Here is a 21,136-nt window from a genome sequence, read left to right as displayed (position 1 = left end):
ACAGCAGTATAAGAAGAGCCTCTGAAGAGCCATTCTGGCCAGCTGGACCTGGCCTGCAGACTACCTGTCCTTGGGGCAGCCGGCCACTCACCTCGTCGTACCTCATTCTCAGCTATGTCTCTGATCCCACTCCGACTCAGCTTGGAATATAACCACCAAACTCTGGACCATGCCCTTGGTGACTTGGGCCCCAGAATGACTGTCATGGCCTCTGTGGTCCCGGACCTGCACGGTACTTCCTGGCTGCCAGCTCCCCCATCACATCCTCACTGGATGCCTGGCCCTTGCCTGCTCTGTCCGCCCACCATGCTGGCTGCTGGTTTGGCTTCCAGCAGCCATCAGTCCTGCTACTGCATCTGCTCCCCGAGAAGGCCACCTCCACCGTGGCCTGACCTCTTCCCCTCTCCATGTGGCTTAGTGGCAAAAACTTCCAACCAAAATGTATGCCTCTTTTCAGATTCCAGGATGGCATTTCTCATCAAGACCACAGGTGTGCAGTCAATGATGCAGAAAATCAGAGCAGACACGGGGACTGACCTGGCTCCATGTCAGCACGTTCTGAAGAGTCAGCAGTGTCCGTGGGTCCTGCAGCCCTCTCTCCAGGGCCATCCGATCCTGGAGGACGCGACGCGATCCTTTCTGTTGAAACAGAGAACACAGACCCAAGTGAGTGAGGTGGCAAGGTGTCCTTGACCCTGTCTCACCGATTTCTCCCCGGCAGTCAGCGCAAATGCACCCCCGTGGGGAGAGGGGGCTTGCTCGTGGTCCCACAGCCGTGAAGAAGAGCGAGTGGGGCCCCAAATACCCTGGCAATCGCACACAAACGCACTGTCTGCAACCTTCCTTTCTTCTCCCATCTCAGCTGGTCTCATCTGACAGCCACTGTCGACATGTGTTTCCTCAAGCTGACCAGATCCCTCAAGGGCAGGGACTGCAGATCGGTCCTCTCTACAACCCAGGCAAAGGCGGCTTGGGACAGAGTAGAAACTGAGTGTTTTGTGAAGGACTGTGTGCTGTGATGGGGGCGGAGAGTGGGGAGGAAGTGGAGCATGTGGCCATCTCCTGCAACAGTTCCACCACTGATTCACTGGGCAAATAAATACATCACTGCACCCTTTGGACCTTAGTGTCCTTCCCTATAGAATGGGCCCGTCCTCCCTGAGATATACCGCATGGGAGTACTGGGAGTCACGTGGGCAGAGTTCCTCACACACGAGACTGGCTCTGCCACGTTGCCCATCACTCTGTAGCCTCTAGCAAGTCACTTCCCCTCCTCGAGCCTCTGTCTGAAAGAGAAAAACTCGGAACTGGGCTACACGTGAGGTCCTTTCTGCCCCTTAGATTCAAAGATGATGTTGATTCATCTCTGCACCTCCAGTGCCCAAGGAGAGAGCTGCACACAATCAAGGTTTGTCAAATGAGTAAAAGAAATCCTATCTCACTCAGAAGAAGAGTGAGGAGAGGCTCCAAGGTTTGAAGCCATTTGCCTGAGGTCAGTGCAAGAGGAGGAGCTGGGATATGAACACAGGTCCTCACACACTTAGGGTTCTGTGTACCGTCCTTGCACCAGCTACCACACTCACCCACAAAAGACACTACAAAATGCCTTTTTATATAAAAGACACACTATGCTGAAGTACAACACAGGAAGGACACATTTTGGCATCTGAGGTACAAAGTCATTGTTTGAGAAATCCCCTGAATATATATTTGATAAATATACCTAGGAGCTTAGCTAAGAAGACTCACTGCCTATATTATAAGGTGAGGAATTACTGGTCATCTCCACTAAAGACAAAATTCTAAGTGTGGAATTTTGCTAGCTTCATCTGCATTTCCTGTTTCTTTATTGTAAATTCTCGTTATTCTAAGGAAAGGGTGACTATTAGGCAGGAACATTCACCAGGCTCTGCCCAAGGGCAGAGCATCCCTTCCCTCGGGGGTCAGGCTCCCAGACATCCTCAGGTAGAAGACCTGATGGGCTGAAATAGAATCAACACGACAAAGTTGGGAGGTAAACCTAGAAAAGTCCTTATAAATCACGCTATATTCACTCAAATAAAAAATAGGCAGTACACTGCATAGGAGATGACTATCATTTCATGTATCTCAAATGAGCAGTAATGGTGATTGTGACCTTAATCTCTATTTACTATGTCTTGTTCATTACCAGTTTACTCTCCAAAGTTTCAGAGGGGAGCCAGAAATTGTTTTACTATAACAATGGACATGGTGAGAGGCCCTTTATCTTGTGTGTGGGCCTCTCTCCAGGTGCCCAGCACCTTGAGGATTTTAGGACTCAAAGCTGTTGGCTTTGCCTCCAAGGGTCCTGCTGGGGTCCTAGTCATATCCAGCGACTTGGATGAAACACTCAGGGTCTTTCTCAAACCCCTCTCCTTTGTCCAGGTCACACAATTTCACTCTGCCTCCACAGCTTCAGGCCAAAGCTGTGCTTTGGACCTTCATGTGTGCCTTATTTGATCCAACCCCACCCCAAACCCCTGCCCCCTGAAGAAGCTGCAGAACTGCAGTTTACTCCTCTTCCACCTTCACCTTTGCCAAGCTTCCAGGGGAGACCCCAACACCTCAACTCCTCTTCTTCTATTTACTTTTATTTTCAATTTGTATCCTTGAATTCCCTCTTTTTCAAAGTATACTCATCACTTGGTACATGCAGGATTAGTTCCAGGACCCCTCATGGATACCAAAATCCATGGATGCTCAAGTCCCTTATATGAAACGGCATAGTGTTTGAATATACCCTACACACATCCTCCCAATATACATTAAATCATCTCTAGATTACTTATGATACCTAATACAGTGTAAATGATATGTAAATAGTTGTAAATACAATGTAAATGCTATGTAAATGTTTGCCAGTGGGGCAAATTCAAGTTTGGTTTTTGGAACTTTCTAGAAATTTTTTCCCCAGAATATTTTTGATCTGTGGTTGGTTGAATCCACGGATGTGGAACCCATTGGATACAAAGGGTCGGCTGTACCTCCAATGAGCACCACATGACTATTAATGAAACCAAAATACCCACGAGTTGACCAAAGGTTTTAGAAGTACTTATGCACTAGCAACTTATAAAGGGAAATCCAGTTAGGACAGGATAGGGCATCCATTCCTTCACTGCTCACTCACTCATTCATCCCTCTACTGAATGTTAGGTGCAATATAGGACTCACTGATGACTCAGAAGCAAACCATGCCCTTGGGAAACTCACAGGATGACAAGGAAAATAAGACAACATGGGGACTCCCCTGGTGCCACAGTGGTTAAGAATCCGCCTGCCAATGCAGGGGACATGGGTTCGATCCCTGGTCTGGGAAGGTCCCACATGATGCAGAACAACTAAGCCCATGTGCCACAAGTACTGAGCCTGCATTCCAGAGCCGACGAGTCACAACTACTGAGCCCGACGGCCACAGCCATTGAAGCCCGCATGCCTAGAGCCTGTGCTCCACAAGAGAAGTCACTGCAATGATAAGCCTGTGCACTGCAACGAAGAGTAGCCCCGCTCGCTATAATTAGAGAAAGTGCACTCACAGCAATGAAGACCCAACACAGTCAATAAATAAATAAATAATAAATAAACTAATTTATATTAAAAAAAGGATAACATGGCCACAAGTAACAGAAATGCTTGGCAGTTTTGTAAATGGATACAGGAAAAACAGTGAGAGGAGGGAGGAAGAGAGAGGCCACCTTGGCTGACAAATCAGGGAGTACCGACCGTGCAACATACAGTTTAAGCTCAGCCTTGCACCAGGCATAGTGTCAGGTGGGGTGGCATGGGGACAGGGCAGGGCACTTGTGTGAGGGAGTAAAGTCATGGGAGGAGAAAGCGTGACAAGGATGAGTGTGGGCTACGTGAAGTAGAGGACATCATACCTGACAGGTGACGTGGACCCCAACGAGCAGGGCCTGAAAGCCAAGACGGAGAAAGAGGCCATTATTCAATGAGTGCTAGAGAGCCACTGAGGGCTTCTGAGCAGAGATGTGATATAATTGGAGATGTGCTACAGGAAGATGGATTTGGCAAGCTCGCACCATACGAATTGGAAGGGGAGGAAGCTAATTGTGTGCCAGGCGTTGGGCAGAGTGTTCGATGCTGGTGCATATTTGATCTCAGTTAACCTTCTAAACAACCGTAGGAAGCAAACCTATTCCTTCCAGACTTGCAGACGAGAAAATGAGGCTTTAGGGAATTTCAGCAGCTTGCTCCTAATCCCCCAGCTAGGAAGTGGTGGAGACGAGATCTGGATCCTGTTTTTCCCCTTTCCAGATGAGCCTTAAAGCATGCTGTGACCCTGCGCAAACACCTGTATGCCGGACACTCCAGTACACCTTCTGCTCCCAGCGTACCTCCCGCCCGCCCTAGGATGGGTGCAAGCAGGATATTTCCTGGGCTGCCTTTTGAGAGGCTCAGATTGGAATTAAGTGCCAAGTGCCTTTGCTCCTATTAGCTTTCCCCAAAGTGACACCAAATCAAGGAAATAAGACAATACCTTGAGTTGGGTCCCAAACAACATGGACTACAGTCTCTTGCAGATTTCAAAGATGGCAGTAGACCACCCTCCTCTCTTGCAGGGAATGCTTGCTTCTGTCTTTTCCTTCTCAGCCAAGCTTAGCAGGAGCAGTGGACCCAGGAGCCCAGGGGAACTTATGTGAATACCCAGGACCCTACTGGGCCATGGAGAATGTCAACCAGGAGCTCAGTGTCTCTGGGCTGACTTCCGTGTGTGGGAGGACTGCCCGGAGGGCTCGATGCGCTCCAGCTGGATAGGCATACCTGCAGCCTGGAGAGGACCATCATGAATCACCCCCATCAAGATGCCTGCTGCTAAAACTTGTTTTCTTCCAAGGGGAAAAAAAATATTTCCTCATTCTAAATACAAGACACAGTGATGGCTGTGCTATACACCTGACAATTGAGGGTGCAGGTTTTCTTTGAGGAAGCCTGGCACAGTGGCAAGAGCAGCAACTTTGGAAGCAAATAGGGTGGGTCTTAATCACACCCCACCAGGTTACCGGCTATGTCGCTTTGGGCAAACCATTTCGCTCCTTAAATTTCCTTGTTATTAAATGGGAATGAGGGACTGCCCTGCTGGTGCAGTGGTTAAGAATTTATCTGCCAATGCAGGGGACATGGGTTCAATCCCTGGTCTGGGAAGATCCCATATGCTGCAGAGCAAATAAGCCTGTGTACCACAGCAACTGAGCCTACGCTCTAGAGCCCTTGAGCCCCAACTACTGAGCCTGTGTGCCACAACTACTGAAGCCCGCATGCTTAGAGCCAGTGCTCCTCAATGAGAGAAGCCACCGCAATGAGAAGCCTGTGCACTGCAATGAAGAGTAGCCCCCACTCACCGCAACTACAGAAAGCCCGCACACAGCGACAAAGACCCAATGCAGCCAAAAAATAAAAAAATTAATAAAAAGTAATAAGTAAGAATGATAATAAGGGATTAGAAAGACTAAGTGCCAGGCCCGTGGTACATATATAAGAATGTGTAACAATTTCTTCTCGTCTTTTTATGTTCAACATTCTGGCTACAGTCTCCCAGGAAGGTTGTTCTCCTCCTTACAAAGCTACCGACTGAAGAAATGGATTTTTGGAGAGAAAAATGCTGCGACCATAGCAGGTTACTCATACCCTTGAACTAGCGCTTATTACCAGTGTCTTAGAATTACTTGTCGGCATGTCTTCCTCCTCCATGAGACTGGGACCTCCTTGAAGACGCTGACCGCTCTGGCTTCAATTCCCAGCACACAAGTGTCCCTTTCTACCTTAGTTCCCTTTGACTGAGATCCAAACAAACCACGCAGTCTTCAGTCCTTCTAGGGTTTTATTTTCCCAGCCTGGTTGGAAGAGTGGCTTCTAAGCAACACCTTCAAGAGCAAATCCCGTCCTCTGAAAACCATCTCCTTAGCATGGAATCATTAGCATGGGACGCTTCACCTGGTTACTCTGCTAAGGGCTTTGGTTCCTAATCCAAGCCAATTATGTGTGCCAACATATTCCATAACATCTTAATAATGCCAAACCTCCCAGGTTTCCGAACAGAATCGAATCAGGTTGAGAGAGCTGGGGTCTAACAGGGTACCAGAACGGTGCAGAGGGAAGGAGGTGAAGCATTAAAACTAGATTCAAACCCTGGCATGTGCAGCTGGGAGAGCCCTGCGTAGGGCCTGGGATGGAGATACACGCTCAGCAAAGGTTAATTCCCTTCTCTTCCTCCGACTCCAAAGAAAAGCGAAGCCATGAAACTTGTTTCAAGTAAACAGGGAGAGAAGAGAAGATTCACCACATTCCTGAGTCCGCTTAGAATATGGATTTTTTAAAGCTCTTCTCCCTGAGGACTGAAGGAAGCAGGTTATTTCATTTTAATTACGGCAGCTGCAGCTGCTGCTTGTGAACCCAAAGACCAATTTTCAGATTAAAAAGAAAAACACACACACATCCCCCACAGACAAGCTCACCGACGGAATCTACTACATACACAGAAGGACACCTCCTTCAGAGAGCACATCCGCAAGGTGGAGAAATCTGGACCATCCAGCTCGAGACACTCAGATCCAGGCAGAAATCCCCGGACGTGCTCACTGCCCCCCGTCCCTCCCACCTCGCCTCCTCTCGGTCCCCAGCATCCAAGCTCAGCCAGTGAGCCACGCAGCAACATGATGGACTGTTTCACGTCAAGCAGCTGTGCACTTTTAATGCACATAAGGGGAAACAGAGGCAGCAGATGGTTTTATGCAATCTTCCTATGAATTTTTCACTGGGCATCCTCATTCACAAAGGCCTGAAAGAATTGTTTTATAGGTCCTCCGTGGGTCCAGCGAGCCAGCCCCAGATTTGTGGTGGTGAGGATGGGTCTATCGTGCAGGGGAGGTGGGTGGAGCTCATTTGGCACTTTCTGGCCCACAGGGTGTATCCAGGTTTCCACTCAGTATTCTCCTGTGCGGTTCTCCCCCGTGACGCTCAATGTTAGCTGTGGCAGGAGACGGCTCATGAATCCTTCACAGGTGAGCAGCCCAAATCTGCACCACGTGCAGATTTATCTTTCAAAGGATTGAGGCGGATCCTTGCCATTGTAAGGATGTTTGTGAGGGAGAAGACTGGGTGGAGCAGGTGGGGGCATCAGTGTTCAGCTGCCTGAGAGTAAGAAAAAAGAGACTGGCCTCTCACCAGAAAAAGATCACCTGCTTACGGGGATGCACGAGAACTCTGCCTGTAAGAGGTGGTGCAGAAAGAAGCACGGGCGGGGGAAGTAAACAGTTCTCAATTGCTGCAAAGCAACATGATGATGTTTGTGGCATCCGTGGAAAGTTTCCTCTCTTGCTTTGACTTCACCAATGTTCACCTTTAAGCCCTTCAAGCACATCATCAAAAATTCTGCAATGTGAATGTGTACAACAAACTCAAACCCTTGTTCTCAACTACCTGAGTGCTCCCAGACCCCCAGGCCTCTGCTCAGCTTCGTTGTCAGCCTGCAAAGCCTCTCCCTTCCTTTCTCTTCCCCCTGCTCTTCCTACAGGAGCCAGTGCAGAGGCCCGCATTTCCAAGAAGCCATCTCTATTGTACAAGTCACAACTAACTGCATTCCCATGCCAAAGAGTCACCAAATCTAGTTGTTTCTGCCATTAAATCCTGCCCTGACCTCTGTGCAGCTCTAGTGATCTTCAGTCCCTTCCTCCAAATTACCCTCTGCCCACTGCTGTTCCTAAGATGCAAGTCTGACCCAGCTGTTCCCGCTTGAGAACTTTGTTGGTGCTCCATTGTCTTTGGGACGAAATCCAAGGCCCTCCCTAAAACAGGCACTTCTCTTCACATCCGTCCTGGCCATCTCTCCAGCCCGGTCCCCGCCACTCTCACCCCCCACCCGCCACGCTGCAGCCAAACCAGGTGTTTGCAGTCCTTGCTGTCTTCCCCATTGCTGCATCCTTGGCCTTGGAGTGCTCCTCCATGAGTTGACCCTGCAGTGCCCCATCTTATTCTGAGGAAGCTCCTCCCTGCTTCTGGGAACCACCTTTCCCATGGCTCACATCGTGTGGGCTGTAGGTGTCACCAGTGCTGTTTGGCAGCCATTCCTGGCTCGCTGCCTTCCAGGCACAGGTGGGCGGCATGTTCCGATAGGGCTGGTTGCTAACTGAGGCCAGTGGGTGTGAGCACAGGTATACCACTTGCAGGTCGAGGACTGAATTGCCAACGCAGGACCCTCCAGAGCTCTTTCACTCTGGCACAAAGATCGACACAGTCAGGATGATTTGTCAGCTTGGGTCCCTGGGGGAGTGCAATGAGCAGAGGCCCCTCCCCCAACCCAGCCCTGCTCCTGCCCACAGTGGACATGGAGTATGAGAGAGAATGAACCCTTCGTTGCTATAAGCCACTGCACGTCGGGGGTGACAGGTACCCAGCATTAACTAGCTGATTTGACAGATTCATTGGTTCTATAAGTATTGTCATATTCTTTTTTTTTTTTAAAGTATAGTTGATTTACAACACTGTGTTAGTTACAGGTATACAGCAAAGTGATTTGGTTATATAAATTCTTTTCTTTGATTCTTTTCCATTGCAGTTTATTATAAGATATTGAATATGGTTCCCTGTGCTATACAGTAAATCCTTGTTGTTTATTTTATATATGGTAGTGTGCATCTGTGAATCCCAAACTCCCAGTTTATCCCTCCTCCCACTTCCCCTTTGGTAACCATAAGCTTTTGTTTTCTATGTCGTAAGTCTGTTTCTGTTTTGTAAATAAGTCCATTTGTACTGTTTTTTAGATGAAATTGTCACATTCTTGAAGGACCCCGCCTCCCTGGCCATCACTGATTGGTTCAGGGCTGGGCGCCTTCATAAAGCCAGATTAATCACAGTTCTGGGGGAGGGCAGAATCTGGTCAAAGCTGAACAAGTTAGAATTCTTCCCTGGGATTTCTGAAAACAGGAAGTGAAGAGGAATGAGGTCTCTAGTAGTGATGATGGTAAGACGTAAAAATCTGCTAGCTATTAGTGGCTATGTGAGTGTCATGGGTTGAATTGTGTCCTCCAAAAAGGTATGTTGGCGTCCTAAGCCCCCATGCCTTAGAATGGGACCTTATTTAGAGATAGGTTCTTTGCAGAGGTAATCAAGTTAAAATAAGGGTCCTGGGGTGGGCCCTCACCCAATATGGCTTGCGTCCTTATAAAAAGGGGAAAATTTGGACACAGAGAAGATCAGAGTTATGCTGCCGCAGGCCAAGGAACTACCAGAAGCCACGAGAGAGGCCTGGGGTATAGCCTTCCCTTCAGAGGGAACACGGCCCTTCTGACACCTTGATCTTGCCTCCAGAACTGTGAGATGAGGAATTTCTGTTGTTTAAGCCTCTCAGTGTATGGTACATTGTTATGGCAGCCCAGTAAACTAACATAGAAAAAATAGGGAGAGCTGGTTTACAGGGAGAGAAAGAAGCTCACAAGTACAAGAGCAGTGACCAGAGCAGTAAAAAGAAACAGAACAAATCTTAGCAGAATTAAAACTGTGAACCCAATTCCACTGCATCGCTGCATTTTCTCTGGTGGCAAGGTTCAGCTCCTTGGATTCGATGAGGTAGTAGGAAAAGTCCCTCTGTTTTGAGTAAGTTCATTCTGAGGTTTCCGTCACTTTGAATCAAGTCCCTACCAGCGCTGTTAATAATGTCATAATGTTAATGTTAATAATCATCATCATCATCATTAATGTTAAGAAAAGTAAAGCAATGTAGGTGGCTCCAAGCAGTGCCAGATGGGTGCCGGATGGACAAGCAAGCCCACTGCTTCCAAATGCTGTCCAAACACGTCCCAGGGAGAGACAGAGTTCCCTCCTGTCTGGGTACAACAGCTTTCATACATTCACACAGTTTAATCCTCTTGCTGTTTTCTTTAATCCAGAAACAGCCAAAATAAAATCTGAAAAGGACTTTCTTCTGCACAGTTATGCCTTTCTTCCCAATCCAAACACAACTGCATGCCTGGCCCCTTGAAATGCTCCAAAACAAAACAAGTCCAGCCCAAATCCCTCATCTTGTTTCATGTTATTTCCTTGGCTGCGCAAACTTAGGGGCCTTTGTTTCTTCCGCCCTGCCCTTGGACACCTCCTGTCCATATTCCCCTCCAAATGAGTTCCTACGTCAGCAGCAAGGGCTCCGAACTAGCAGAGCAGAGAGGCAGTCAGATGGAAGGTGACCTGGAAAGGATTCGCCATCCCGGACAAGAGCTGAGGTTCCCTGAAGCAATTCGCCCACCCTCTGGAATAACCAGGGCACTTGGGCCCTCCAGGGCAGCATGTGGCTGCATAGCGGGGTCTGGCTTATGTGTTTTGGTCTTGTAGAGTAGAAGATAATTGTTCAAGCTGTCCTTGAGCCTCCAGGGCTGCTACCATTGTAAGAATAAGCAGAACCATTCTACCTTGGCGATCCCACAAAAAAAAAAAAAGAGAGAGAGAGACACTGCTTTCCTCCAACGGACTAGGGACAGCAATTATCCACATGAGCAAGATTTGATGACTACAGATATTACAGAGCTCACTGCCCTGCCCCCAAACAAAGGAGGACCCTGATTTTTTTTTTCCTCATCTGTTCAATCCAGGAGAGCATACAAGAATACGATGCCTATATCAAGCTGCCAGCTGTCTTGATGAGAGAAATTAGAAAAAAACAGTTTTCTGGAAGGAGTGAAGGCCAACTCAGCCTTGAGCAAAGAGGGTGGGGAAGATGAGCGGACCGAATAGATGCTGTGGCCATCATTTGTTTGCTCTCAGACCCCTTTCCCACACTTGCCACTCTGCTCCATCTCACAGGGAATTGCAACGCTCAGAATCCTTTGCTCACTGGCTTCTGGACAGGTGAGCTTGTAAACAGAAGACCCTGGCAGAAGACTGGAGGTGAGAAGAAGAGAGAAGAAAGGGTATGTCTCCCTCTCTTGATTGTCTCAGACAGCATCCTTGGCACATAACATCTGTCACTTCAGGTCCTGACAGGCACCCTATATAATGGTTCTGTCTCCTGCTGGATGGTCCCAGCTTTTGGGCTCTAGAAGCATCATCTTCTCTGATTGTCCCTCCAGGTCCAGGGGTGATAGTGGTTCTCTGTAGTTATCTCTGGGCTGACTCGACTTGAACTGTTTAACTTCTTAGCTGTTTCATTAACGGAGCAGCCAATTCCTATATTAAATGACCTCTGTTGAAAGACTTATGGTGGTTTCCGTTTCCCAGCCTAGACTCTGATGGATAGTGGTGGTGAGAAAGAATCTGCAGGTGGACGTGCCACTCTGCAGCCTTGGAGACAATGAATGCAGGAAGACTCCCAATGCTTGGGCTGGGATAGGGAGTCACTGCAGAACTGGGCACTGCAGTCAAGCCCAGGAGGGAATAAGTGATCAGCAAGGCACCTTTTAGGCACCTGGAAGGTTGGAAAGGCAGCCCTGGAAGGAGGACAAAGTCAGGTCTCTGCTTTTTTTTCTCTCCATGAATGTGGGGAAAAAAAACGAATGTGACTTCTTGTGTCAGTTGGTAAACAATTATGGGAAAGGCCAATTATTTATGTAAGGGATGCCAAGAAGCTCAATAGTGAAGCTTCAGAATCCTTTGGCAGGTTAGGGTGTACTTAGTCTCTATAGGGAAACCAGGAGTTTAGTGAAACTGAGACAGATCAAGAAAGACATCTCTTAGCAGATTCGGTGAGGTGTTCGAAACTTAATGTAATGTGGCTGGATATTGTTCTGTTGACACCTACAACTGTTAAGGGTTATCATTGGTCCTTCCAAACTCAGAGGGGTGGGAGAAGACATGCTTTATTGAGAAAGGATGGAGACAAAAATAAAATAGGGGAACATTTTTGGGACTGTTGAGAGACAAAGCATTCTTGGTTACTAAAGAAGAATTTAGATGTGAAAAAAGTATATGTACATAGACAGACATAGGCTGGGACAGAGAAGGAGACAATGGAGAAAAGAGTGCACCAGAAATTGAGGGACAATGGCTTTGCAAGCTCTCCTTGTGAGCCAGCCCCTTGGTGGCAGGCAAGTTTTCTAGCAGAGGTCAGCTTCCCACAGTCAGAACAGGGGCTCTGATCCCTGATGCATTTGCTTTGTGCTTCTGTTCAGGCCCTTTGTCACAGGTGGCCTTTTATTGACTGATCCAATTGTCTCATACCAATGTCCCACACAGGAACTGAAAGGACCACCAGGTGTGGAACAGCGGGGCTGTTAATGAACTGCCACATGCCTTACCTCCCTGGAAACCTCTGTGGGTCCCAGAGATAAAACCAGTGCTGGGACTTCAGCACAGGCATGGTCTTGACCTCAGCATCCCCACCCACCTTGTCTAACCTCACATGCCCAGTGCCCACCCACACAGACACACGTGCTTGTTTCCACGTTCATGAAGCTGAAAACATTTGTGGGGGGGGGGGGGAACTGAATTGGAAAAGAACCAGTTCTTCCAGAGATGAGGATACCCAAGTAAATCTGGGGGTTACAAAGGTTTTCCCACTTTAATTTTTTTCCATATTATCATATCTATTGTGTTTTTTTCCAAGAAAACATATTTTAGAAGAATTTTAGATTACAGAAGAATAGCAAACATAGTACAGATAGTTCCTATATACACTGCCTCTATTTTCCCCTTGATTAACATCTAACAGTATGGTTCTTTTGTTACAATTAATAAACCAATTTTGATATGGTATTATTAACCGAAATCTTTAGTTTATTCGAATTTCCTTAGCACTTCCTGAATGTCTTTTTTTTTAAGAACTTTTATTGAGATACAGTTATACAATAAACTGCACATATTTAGAGTGTACAATTGGGTATTTTTTTTCTTATTAGTAATGTATATATGGCAATCCCAGTCTCCTAATTCATTCCCCCCCCGCCAACCCTCCCCGCTTTCCCCACTTGGTGTCCATATGCTGAATGTCTTTTTTTGTTTCAGGATCCCATGCAGGACAAAAATGCCATTCTGTCATCATGTGCTCTTAGGCTTCTCTTGGCTATGATGTTTTCTCAGATTTTCCTTGTTTTTGATGACCTTGACACTGGGGGGGAATACTGGAAAAGTATTTTGTAGGATACCCCAGTACTGGAATTTGTCTGATTAGACTCAGTTATGGGCCATTGGGAGGAAACGTCCCTTCTGTTTTTAACTCTTTCTTGGTTATAAAGGCCATGCCTCTAGCCCAGCTGGGGCCACTGGTCACTAGCTCAGGAAGGTAGCTGTGGTAGATGTGCCCTGGGGTCACCACAGCACCTACAGAGTCACACTGTACACAACAGAGCCCTCACAATTTGGCCACAACCGACCTCTCCAGGATCAATCCTGCATTTTTCTCCCCTTTTCCTCTTGCCATGCCAGACCTGCCTGCCATTTCCTAAACATGCCCATTCCTTTATATCTTCATGCCTATCCATTTGCTGTTCCCTCTGCCAACAATGCATCCCTCCCCTTGGCTACCTGGAAGCTCTCACTTAGAAGTCAGGACTTAGCACAAAAAAAGCATCCTCTTTGGAGTCTTCTCTGATCCCAACTCCAAAGAGAATTAATGGCCTTCTTCTCTGTGCAACTTTGCACACTCCTGTGCATTCCTGATCACCCTGCTTAGAGTCGTGATGCTCTCTGACACCCCCAGCCCCTTCCCTATTTCTCTCCATAGTGCTCTTCAGCCTCCCACATGCTCGGTGTTTATTAACTTATTTATTGTTTGTCTCCCCTGCCAGGATATACACCTCGTGCTGTTGGTCTGCTGTGTTTACTGCTGTTGGACAGTGCTTGGTACACAGCGGGTGCTCAATTAGTATTTTCTGAATGAACGAATGAATGAATGATATTGCTGGATCACTGCAGACGCTTTTTATAGTTGACTGGGTATGCTTCTGTCTTTTCAGGTGACAATGAACTTCCAGGGGCATGACCCGGCCCTATTTAACAAGGGAAGCCTCGTGTTTAAGCCATGCCTTGCAGACCGTTTCAGGACACCCTGATTATCATTAGCTGTCCTTGCTTCTTTCAGGATATCCCCCACACGCTCTGCAGTACCATCTCCGTGTGGCTGGAAGGGACAGACAGTGTATTGTGCAAGATCTTCTCCAGAAGTTTACAATCGAAGAGCTCCTAAGCAGGGGTGAGGCCCTTTCCTCTCTCGAGCTGGATTTCTGGCCTGGAACACTGCCCCTGCTCCATGACTGCATGGTCGGGGCCACCCCCAGAGGCTAACTTGGCAAGGCAGAAACAGCAGGAGCCCTGACACCTAGGGAGAGGGCTCCAGTCTCTGCCGGTGACTAGCATGGGGACATGGACAACCTCCCTAAGCCCCAGTTCCCTCAGCAGACAATGGAAATCATATTATTACCTACATCACTACTAAAGGGCTATTGTGAGGATCAATTTAAAAATGGGTGGGAGAGCACTTTATAATCTGTCAAACCCAATCTAAGGCACTTTAGTGGACATCACCAAAAGTTGAGCCCAAGGGTCAAGTTTTCTGAGCCCGTGACATTGCAGGAGCCCTTGGGCCCCCCATCAGCCATAATGCAGACAGGTGGCATGTGAGGAGGGATGGGCACTGCCAGGTTAAACTTTATAAACAAGTTTCTGGGCCTTTTGACTTAGATCAAAATCAAGTGTTTACAGTAAAACATACACATAAGCCAATCATATGTTTATGGTACAAAAGATTTGTCCTCTGGCTGCTTATCAAGGGGTCTTGGACTTAGAGCTGAACTTTTGAGTCTGCCTTTGATGTTCCTTTCAACCCACTGGATCCACTAGGGTGGGGAAGAGTTATGTGCTGCCTGGGGAAACCTGCTCCGAAACCTTGGCCGGGGTGTTAGCATGCTGATTATACAAGTTAACATGAGCGGAAATTCATTTTACTTTACAATTCTACACAACGAAAAGGAAAGAAAATAAAGCGAAAAAGACATCAAGCTGGAAAAATATCTGTAGCATAGAAGAGGGTTAATGTCCATTCAAAGAAGATCTGGTGCAAACTGATGTGGGAACAAATTTAAAGACACCAGTAAATAAATTGGGAGCAGACATGGGCATGTTACACATAAAGTACATTAAGTGAATACACGCATGGAAAAAAAGGTCGATTACTCTAGTAATCAAAGAAATACACATTAGAACAAAAAATAAAACGCCATTATACCTACATTAGTAACTTTTTTTTTCTCATTATGCGTTGGAGCCAGTTAGTTAAGTGTACTTATTTAGCACCTACTATATACCAGCCACAATCCACTTTCTAGCTGTGTGATCTGGGGCAAGTTATTCAACATCTCTAAGTTTCCCACTTCCTTATCTGTAAAATAGGGATAATGATACCTTTCCCCAGGGCAGTTGTGACAGTTACAAAGTTTATTCACATGTGCAAACATTTTTGATTCACTCAGCTCTGAAACTGGCAGGCAGGGGGCATTGGCTCTGAGCTTTAAGTGTGGAAACCCACACTCAGAGGGGTGAAGTTACTTGCCCAAAGTCGTGTAGCCAAGGCGGCCAACCCAGTTCTTCCTGCTTCCTGCAGGAGCGGGAATGTGTAAGGGACCCTGAAGAGAGGCTGGTGTGGGGACCACTTCAGGTGGTACAGAGGCTGGCGGGAGGTTAGGGGAGAAGGCCAGGTGGGGGCGGGACTGTGAGCGGGGGCAGGTTCTCAAGCACTGAGCCCTGGCCAGGGTGGGAGGATGCAGGGGGTGGTCCCCTCCCTAAGCCCGTCCTCTTGCTTGTTCCTAAACTGAAGATGTGTTTGCAGACCCCATCTGCACTCAGCAATGAAAGTGAGTGGGTTTTCCATTTCTTTGACAGATGATTAGAAAAGCAGGAGGTGGCAGCTGGCCTGTGTATTATCTGCTCCTACTAAAAACTCTGAAGTGATGGGCAGACGTAGTGAGGCAGGAGTGACTGAGCGCATCCCCAAACAATTCGCTTTCCACACATTCAACAGCCATGGGCCCAGAGATCTGCACTAAATTTAAGACACGTTGTGTCCAGAACGGAGAGACAATAAAAGGAGTTTCTCTGAGTGTGGTTCAGAACTCTCATGGATACACAGCGTCTGTAAGACCACAAGTGTCCTTCAGCCAGCCAGAAAATGAGCCTAATCAGTGATCCAGGTCAGAGCCTGGACAAAAACGCACCAGGAGGCTCAAGTGAGGCACAGAGAGTGGGCGGCTGAGAGCTCTCTGTCCACACTGCTCCTTTCCTGAAACTCATCCATGGTGTTGCAATGCCAACAGGAGGAAATTCCAGGCTCACAAGGCACTACATGATCCAGCAACCACTGTTCTCTCTAACCTTGCCAGGCACTTGTAGTTCCCCAAATGTGCAAGGCAGTGTCAAGCCTTTGTAAGTGCAGAGTCGCTCTCCCTGCATCATCTCCCCACCCTCACCTTAAAAATTGTGATCCCATGTCAGCTCCTCCAGAAGCTTCTGCTGAGGATGCACCCGAGTCAGACATCACTCCCTTGGGTTCCCTTCACCTGCACTGGCATTTATTTCTCTCTTTCCACCACTAGAGACTGGACCACTTCTTATCTAATTCTGTATCCTAAGTCTAGCAGGAAGCCTGATGCATAGCAAATACTCATATATCCCACAAATAGTTATTGGACGGATGGAAGGCTGGAAGGCTGGTTGGATGGATAAAATAATTGTTTTAACAAAACACCTGTAACTGTATGAAAGATGGGGTAGGGGTGGAAAAACATATGAAAAAAACAAGCGGACAGGCTGGTGCAATAGTTTAGACTACGGCAGAGGCAGAGAGATGGGAAGGATGCAGAGGACTCAAGTGAGTTTGGTAGAGGGACTTAATAGAACCCGGTAAGTTCATGGAGAGGAAAGGTTGAGAGCGATGGTGCAGGCAGGCTGATCCCTAGCTTCCAGATGGAGCAGAGTGTGATGCGTTTAGGCAAGACAGGGACCCAGTGGTAACAACTTATACTGGGTGCAGGCGGTGGTGAACCAGGAAAGGAGATGGTGAGCCTGCTTTTATCAGCAAGGAAGAAAGCCTAGGGACTGGCAGAGCTCCAGTACGTATTCTTCCCCTGCCTCTGGTGGCCCTCCATCAACTTTTAGTGGGCAGGCCTTGGTTAAGATAGCCCAACAGGGTTTAAATGATTACAGCAAACAGAAGGCTCTCCTGACTCAGCACAGCATCTGGGGACATTCCAAAGAGAAGGAAGAAAGGGGATCTTTCAACTTGGCTGCATGGAAAAGTCTGACAGCCCTGAATTCACTGCCCACATGGCATCCCCAAGGGGAGCACGTGGTCACCTCTGCCACGTGATGAATTCCAAGGGAGGCCATTCAATGCGTGCAAGGAACTCAGACTCCGGAGTCAAGCAGACCTGGGTTCCAGTCCTAGGTCTACTACTTATTAGCCAAGCAGCCTTGGGCAATTCCCTTCACTTCTCTTAGCCACAGATTCCTCCTCTATAAAAGAGGGTGATAATTCCCACTTTCGATTGTAAATGTCTATTTAAATAAGCCTGCTATGCCTGGCACTTTCCTCCCTTTGATCTTCTTTCCCTCTGGGTACCTCGTTCATCATTAGAGCAATGGGGAGAAAACCGTCGTGAAGAAGACTGTTAAGGACCCACTGGGCACTTGCTTTATGCTGGGCACAGTGAAACTAGAGAAAAGTCTAACAGAGGGTTTGGCCCTCTCTGGGCCTAAAGGAAATTGATGGCTGTACACGCCATTCCCTGCATAGGCACATGCACCTCGTGTCCTGCTGGCTCATCCTTCCTGGCCAAGGGACCTCAGGCAATTCACTCACTGCAGGGCTCCGAGCTCAGTTTCCTCACTGGTTCAAACAGAGCCTGTTAACCTCTGCGCCGAGGGCTGTCTCTAGGCTGGGATGAGATCACTTATGGGAAAGTGAGCGCCGAGTGGCAACTGCTCAGGAAATGTCCGCGTTCGCTTCCTCCACCTCGGCAGCTTTCCCAGCTTTCTCACAGGCTCCTTTCCGCTTTCTCATTTGAACGCTTAATGGGTTTCACCCTCTTAAGTGACACCTGCTGGAAATGTAATTGTGCACATAATTGCTACGTGGGAAAGGAGGCAGCTCTATTTCCCAGCGCTGGTGCTTCCTTTAGGAAAAGGAAGACTGTGCCCACAAAGCCTTTCCTGCGTCCTGGCCGCTGGAGCTCCGCCCTGGGCTCTTTCTCTGGATTCAGGGAACCCGCCCGGAGGACTGGCCAGGCAAGGAGCAAATACCTGCAGAAGCATTCAGATTTCCAAGCCAAATATCTCGCATGCGGGTCAGGGAAGCAAGGGGACCATGTTATCACACTGAGGCGAAGCCTAAAAATTCCGCTAGAACTTCCCCACCCCTGGTGGGGTTGAGACCTGGGATGGGGGTCCTGCTTGCTGCTCTAGTTGAGGGGCCTATTACTGATTGTTACTGATTATCTATTACTACAGATGGTCTATTACCAATGCCCCTCATGACGTAGTACCTCTGTAGGGGTATCTGCTCCTAAACGAAATGGTCCTGGAGTTTTGTGCCTGTGAAGTTTCGATGCTTACTCTTCTCCTCCCTGACTGTCAGCACTCAGGTGACACTTCATGCAGCGCTCTGTCACTCACCTTGTCCTGAGTTAGCCCTCAGAACAACTCTACAGCAGGACTTGGCTCACTGGGCTGTAGTTATCTGGCCCTAACTCAGCAGATTCCACAGACTGGCTCTCCCAACACCCCTGTCCACCCCCACCCACCCCCACACCGTGTGCTTTCTGTTCCACAGAGGCTAGACAGCTGGAAACATCACATGGACTCCCTTGCAGCTACACCCAGGTTCTCCTGAGCAAACACACCCACAGGATTACTGAGGGCAGATGCTGGCGTGGGAGGAGGGAGCTGGGCTCAGGTGAATCAGGGCTTCCTATAGGCACAGTAGCCAAGGTGATAATTTATCTTTTGACAACTGCATGGAGATTTTACTGTTTAGTTCCTAGAGTTTTGAGTCCCAGGGGGTGAGGATAAAGGAGACTCCAGTCCAACAGGCCTATGCAGTGTTTGGGTACTTCTCTGGTTCTGTGGCATCCAAGCTTGGGTCCTTGGCATTCCTGAAAAGTTTGCGAGCCACCTAATATCCTGTTTGAAATCCTTTTCTGTTTAAACTATCCAGAGTAGCTTCAGTTGTCTGAAATTAAGAATCTTGCCTGAGACCACATCTGTCCGCCCCCAAACTGTAAGCTTCTTAAGAGCAGGGATTCTCCTGTGTCTTTATCTCCCCTGGGGCTAAAACATACTCTTGTGCCTTAAAGATCTCTATTGACTATGGGACTGAACTCAGGAGGGGGTGGACAGACAGGCTTCTCCTGAAGCCCCGCCCACTACTGCCAAGATGCTTTGTTGCTATTCTGCTAATGCTTGGGAAATCAGATCACCTCCTTTATTAAGATCTTCTGCAAAGGAAGAATAAACAAATAGGTGGTGATGTGGGTTGAGAGGATTTCTTATCAGAAAAGTGAAAAGACTGCGGTGCAGAGACAAATTGAAATGTGTTCTGTCACCGCAGAGGCTTTTTTTCCACTTCCTGCCTGGCTGGCTCTCTGCCATGTTCCAAGTAGCTGAGGGACTTCCAGATAATCAAAGTTCTGTAACCATACATACTGTTAGTAACTCCTTTCAGACCCCTTCCTGTCCAGATGTACAAAGAGAATAGCAAAGGGAAATAAATCCAACACTTCCTCGCTACACCCACTAAACCGCTAAATCTCAGCAGTTCTGAATCATCAAACCTTGCATTTCTCATTAACTGCCCCTCATATGCAGCATTTTCAATTAAGCCGGGAGCACTGCTATACTAATTATGTTATGGTATTAGTCCCTGCAGATTAATATGCAGCTAACAGTTTGGGAGTGCTGTCTGGATTGTATTCCTCTATCTACTTGAAAATAAACATTTCCTTGAAAGCTGTCCCTGACTTAGGGACTCAAGGCAATGGGACACCAAAATTAGGTGCTCTCAGATGAGTTCTCTCTGCAGACACAGCTCTAGTTGTACCAGAATCTGATCCCATTGAGCTACTAGCAAAACATCACATGACCCCCCCGGGCAGGGGCACATTTATATTCTCTCTGTATCCCCACATAGCCCTGTACTCATAGTAGGTGTTCAATTAATGCTTTCTCATCAGACCAGCCATGAAATGTCCTACTGAAAAAACACAACAGAAACCCTGCAATATCTCTGCTTTCTGTTGAAAATATGGCTCTGTTCCATGAAAAACACAGCCAAGGAAGAGAAAGGAAGTCATATACGCTGCTGCATATTCTGAGTCAGACACTTTCAAAATACATCACCTCATTAATCCTCCCAAGTGCCCTGTAAGGCAGATATTATCATCCTCATCTTACAGACGTGAAAACTGAGGTTCAGGGAGGTCAATCGCAGAGTGTGGGACCAACTCGGAGGCCGCCGAGCCCTGGAGGCATTGAATCTAGGGTCCATGCTCTGTCCAGGGCAACGGGCATTCATTAACCCCAGTATGACGGTGCACTGATATGGACTGGGCATCGCAGAACAACGTAAGATACATGTCCCTGTGCTCCAGGAGGGCAAAGGGAATAACAGTCATTTAATCATAATAATCACAATAATAACACTCATTATTGACATTCACTTAGCATACATTACACACGTGGTGCTCTGCTGAGTGCCTCGCATGTTTCATCCTCACTCTAGCCCTGTACGTTAGGCGTCGTTTCCTCCCAGGGATGAGGAAACTGAGGCACAGGGTACTCAGGTATAAAGATAGGGAGGGCCACGCCCAGAGCTAAGGTACCATCCCACGTACTGACACCAAGATGACTGTTTTAGAAGGATGGTGTCGCTACCCCTTTTCACAATGAGTCCTACTCTCATTGCTAGAAAGTAGCAATACTAGATCTTAGTGAGCCCAAACAGGTTAGGGCTTGAGCATATGACACGCAAATGGCAGCACCGAAGGGCTGCTATGGAGCATCAGGGCTACAGGCCATCCCAGAGGTGAGAAATTCCCATGGGATGCAGTGGTTGGGAAGCCTTCTGGAAGCTGATGGATTTGATGGGTGCAGAGAGGAAGCCCTGCAAGTCCTTCTGGGGGCAAATCGT

At 47.8% G+C, this 21,136-nt stretch overlaps 1 protein-coding gene across 1 annotated transcript in view; it reads right to left on the bottom strand.

Annotated features, from left to right (window-relative positions):
- The window catches only part of TENM4 (teneurin transmembrane protein 4), a 732,935-nt gene that overhangs the window by 498,416 nt on the left and 213,383 nt on the right, over positions 1-21,136 (bottom strand). The window contains 1 exon segment of the mRNA XM_057747430.1: positions 538-639. Within this exon segment, the coding sequence (XP_057603413.1) occupies positions 538-547 (10 nt within the window). The 5' untranslated portion in view covers positions 548-639.

Source organism: Hippopotamus amphibius, chromosome 9, assembly GCF_030028045.1.
Source record: "Hippopotamus amphibius kiboko isolate mHipAmp2 chromosome 9, mHipAmp2.hap2, whole genome shotgun sequence".
Classification (NCBI taxonomy): Eukaryota; Metazoa; Chordata; class Mammalia; order Artiodactyla; family Hippopotamidae; genus Hippopotamus; species Hippopotamus amphibius.
Note: the sequence above shows the minus strand (reverse complement) of the source record. Positions and strands in the feature narration are given on the sequence as shown.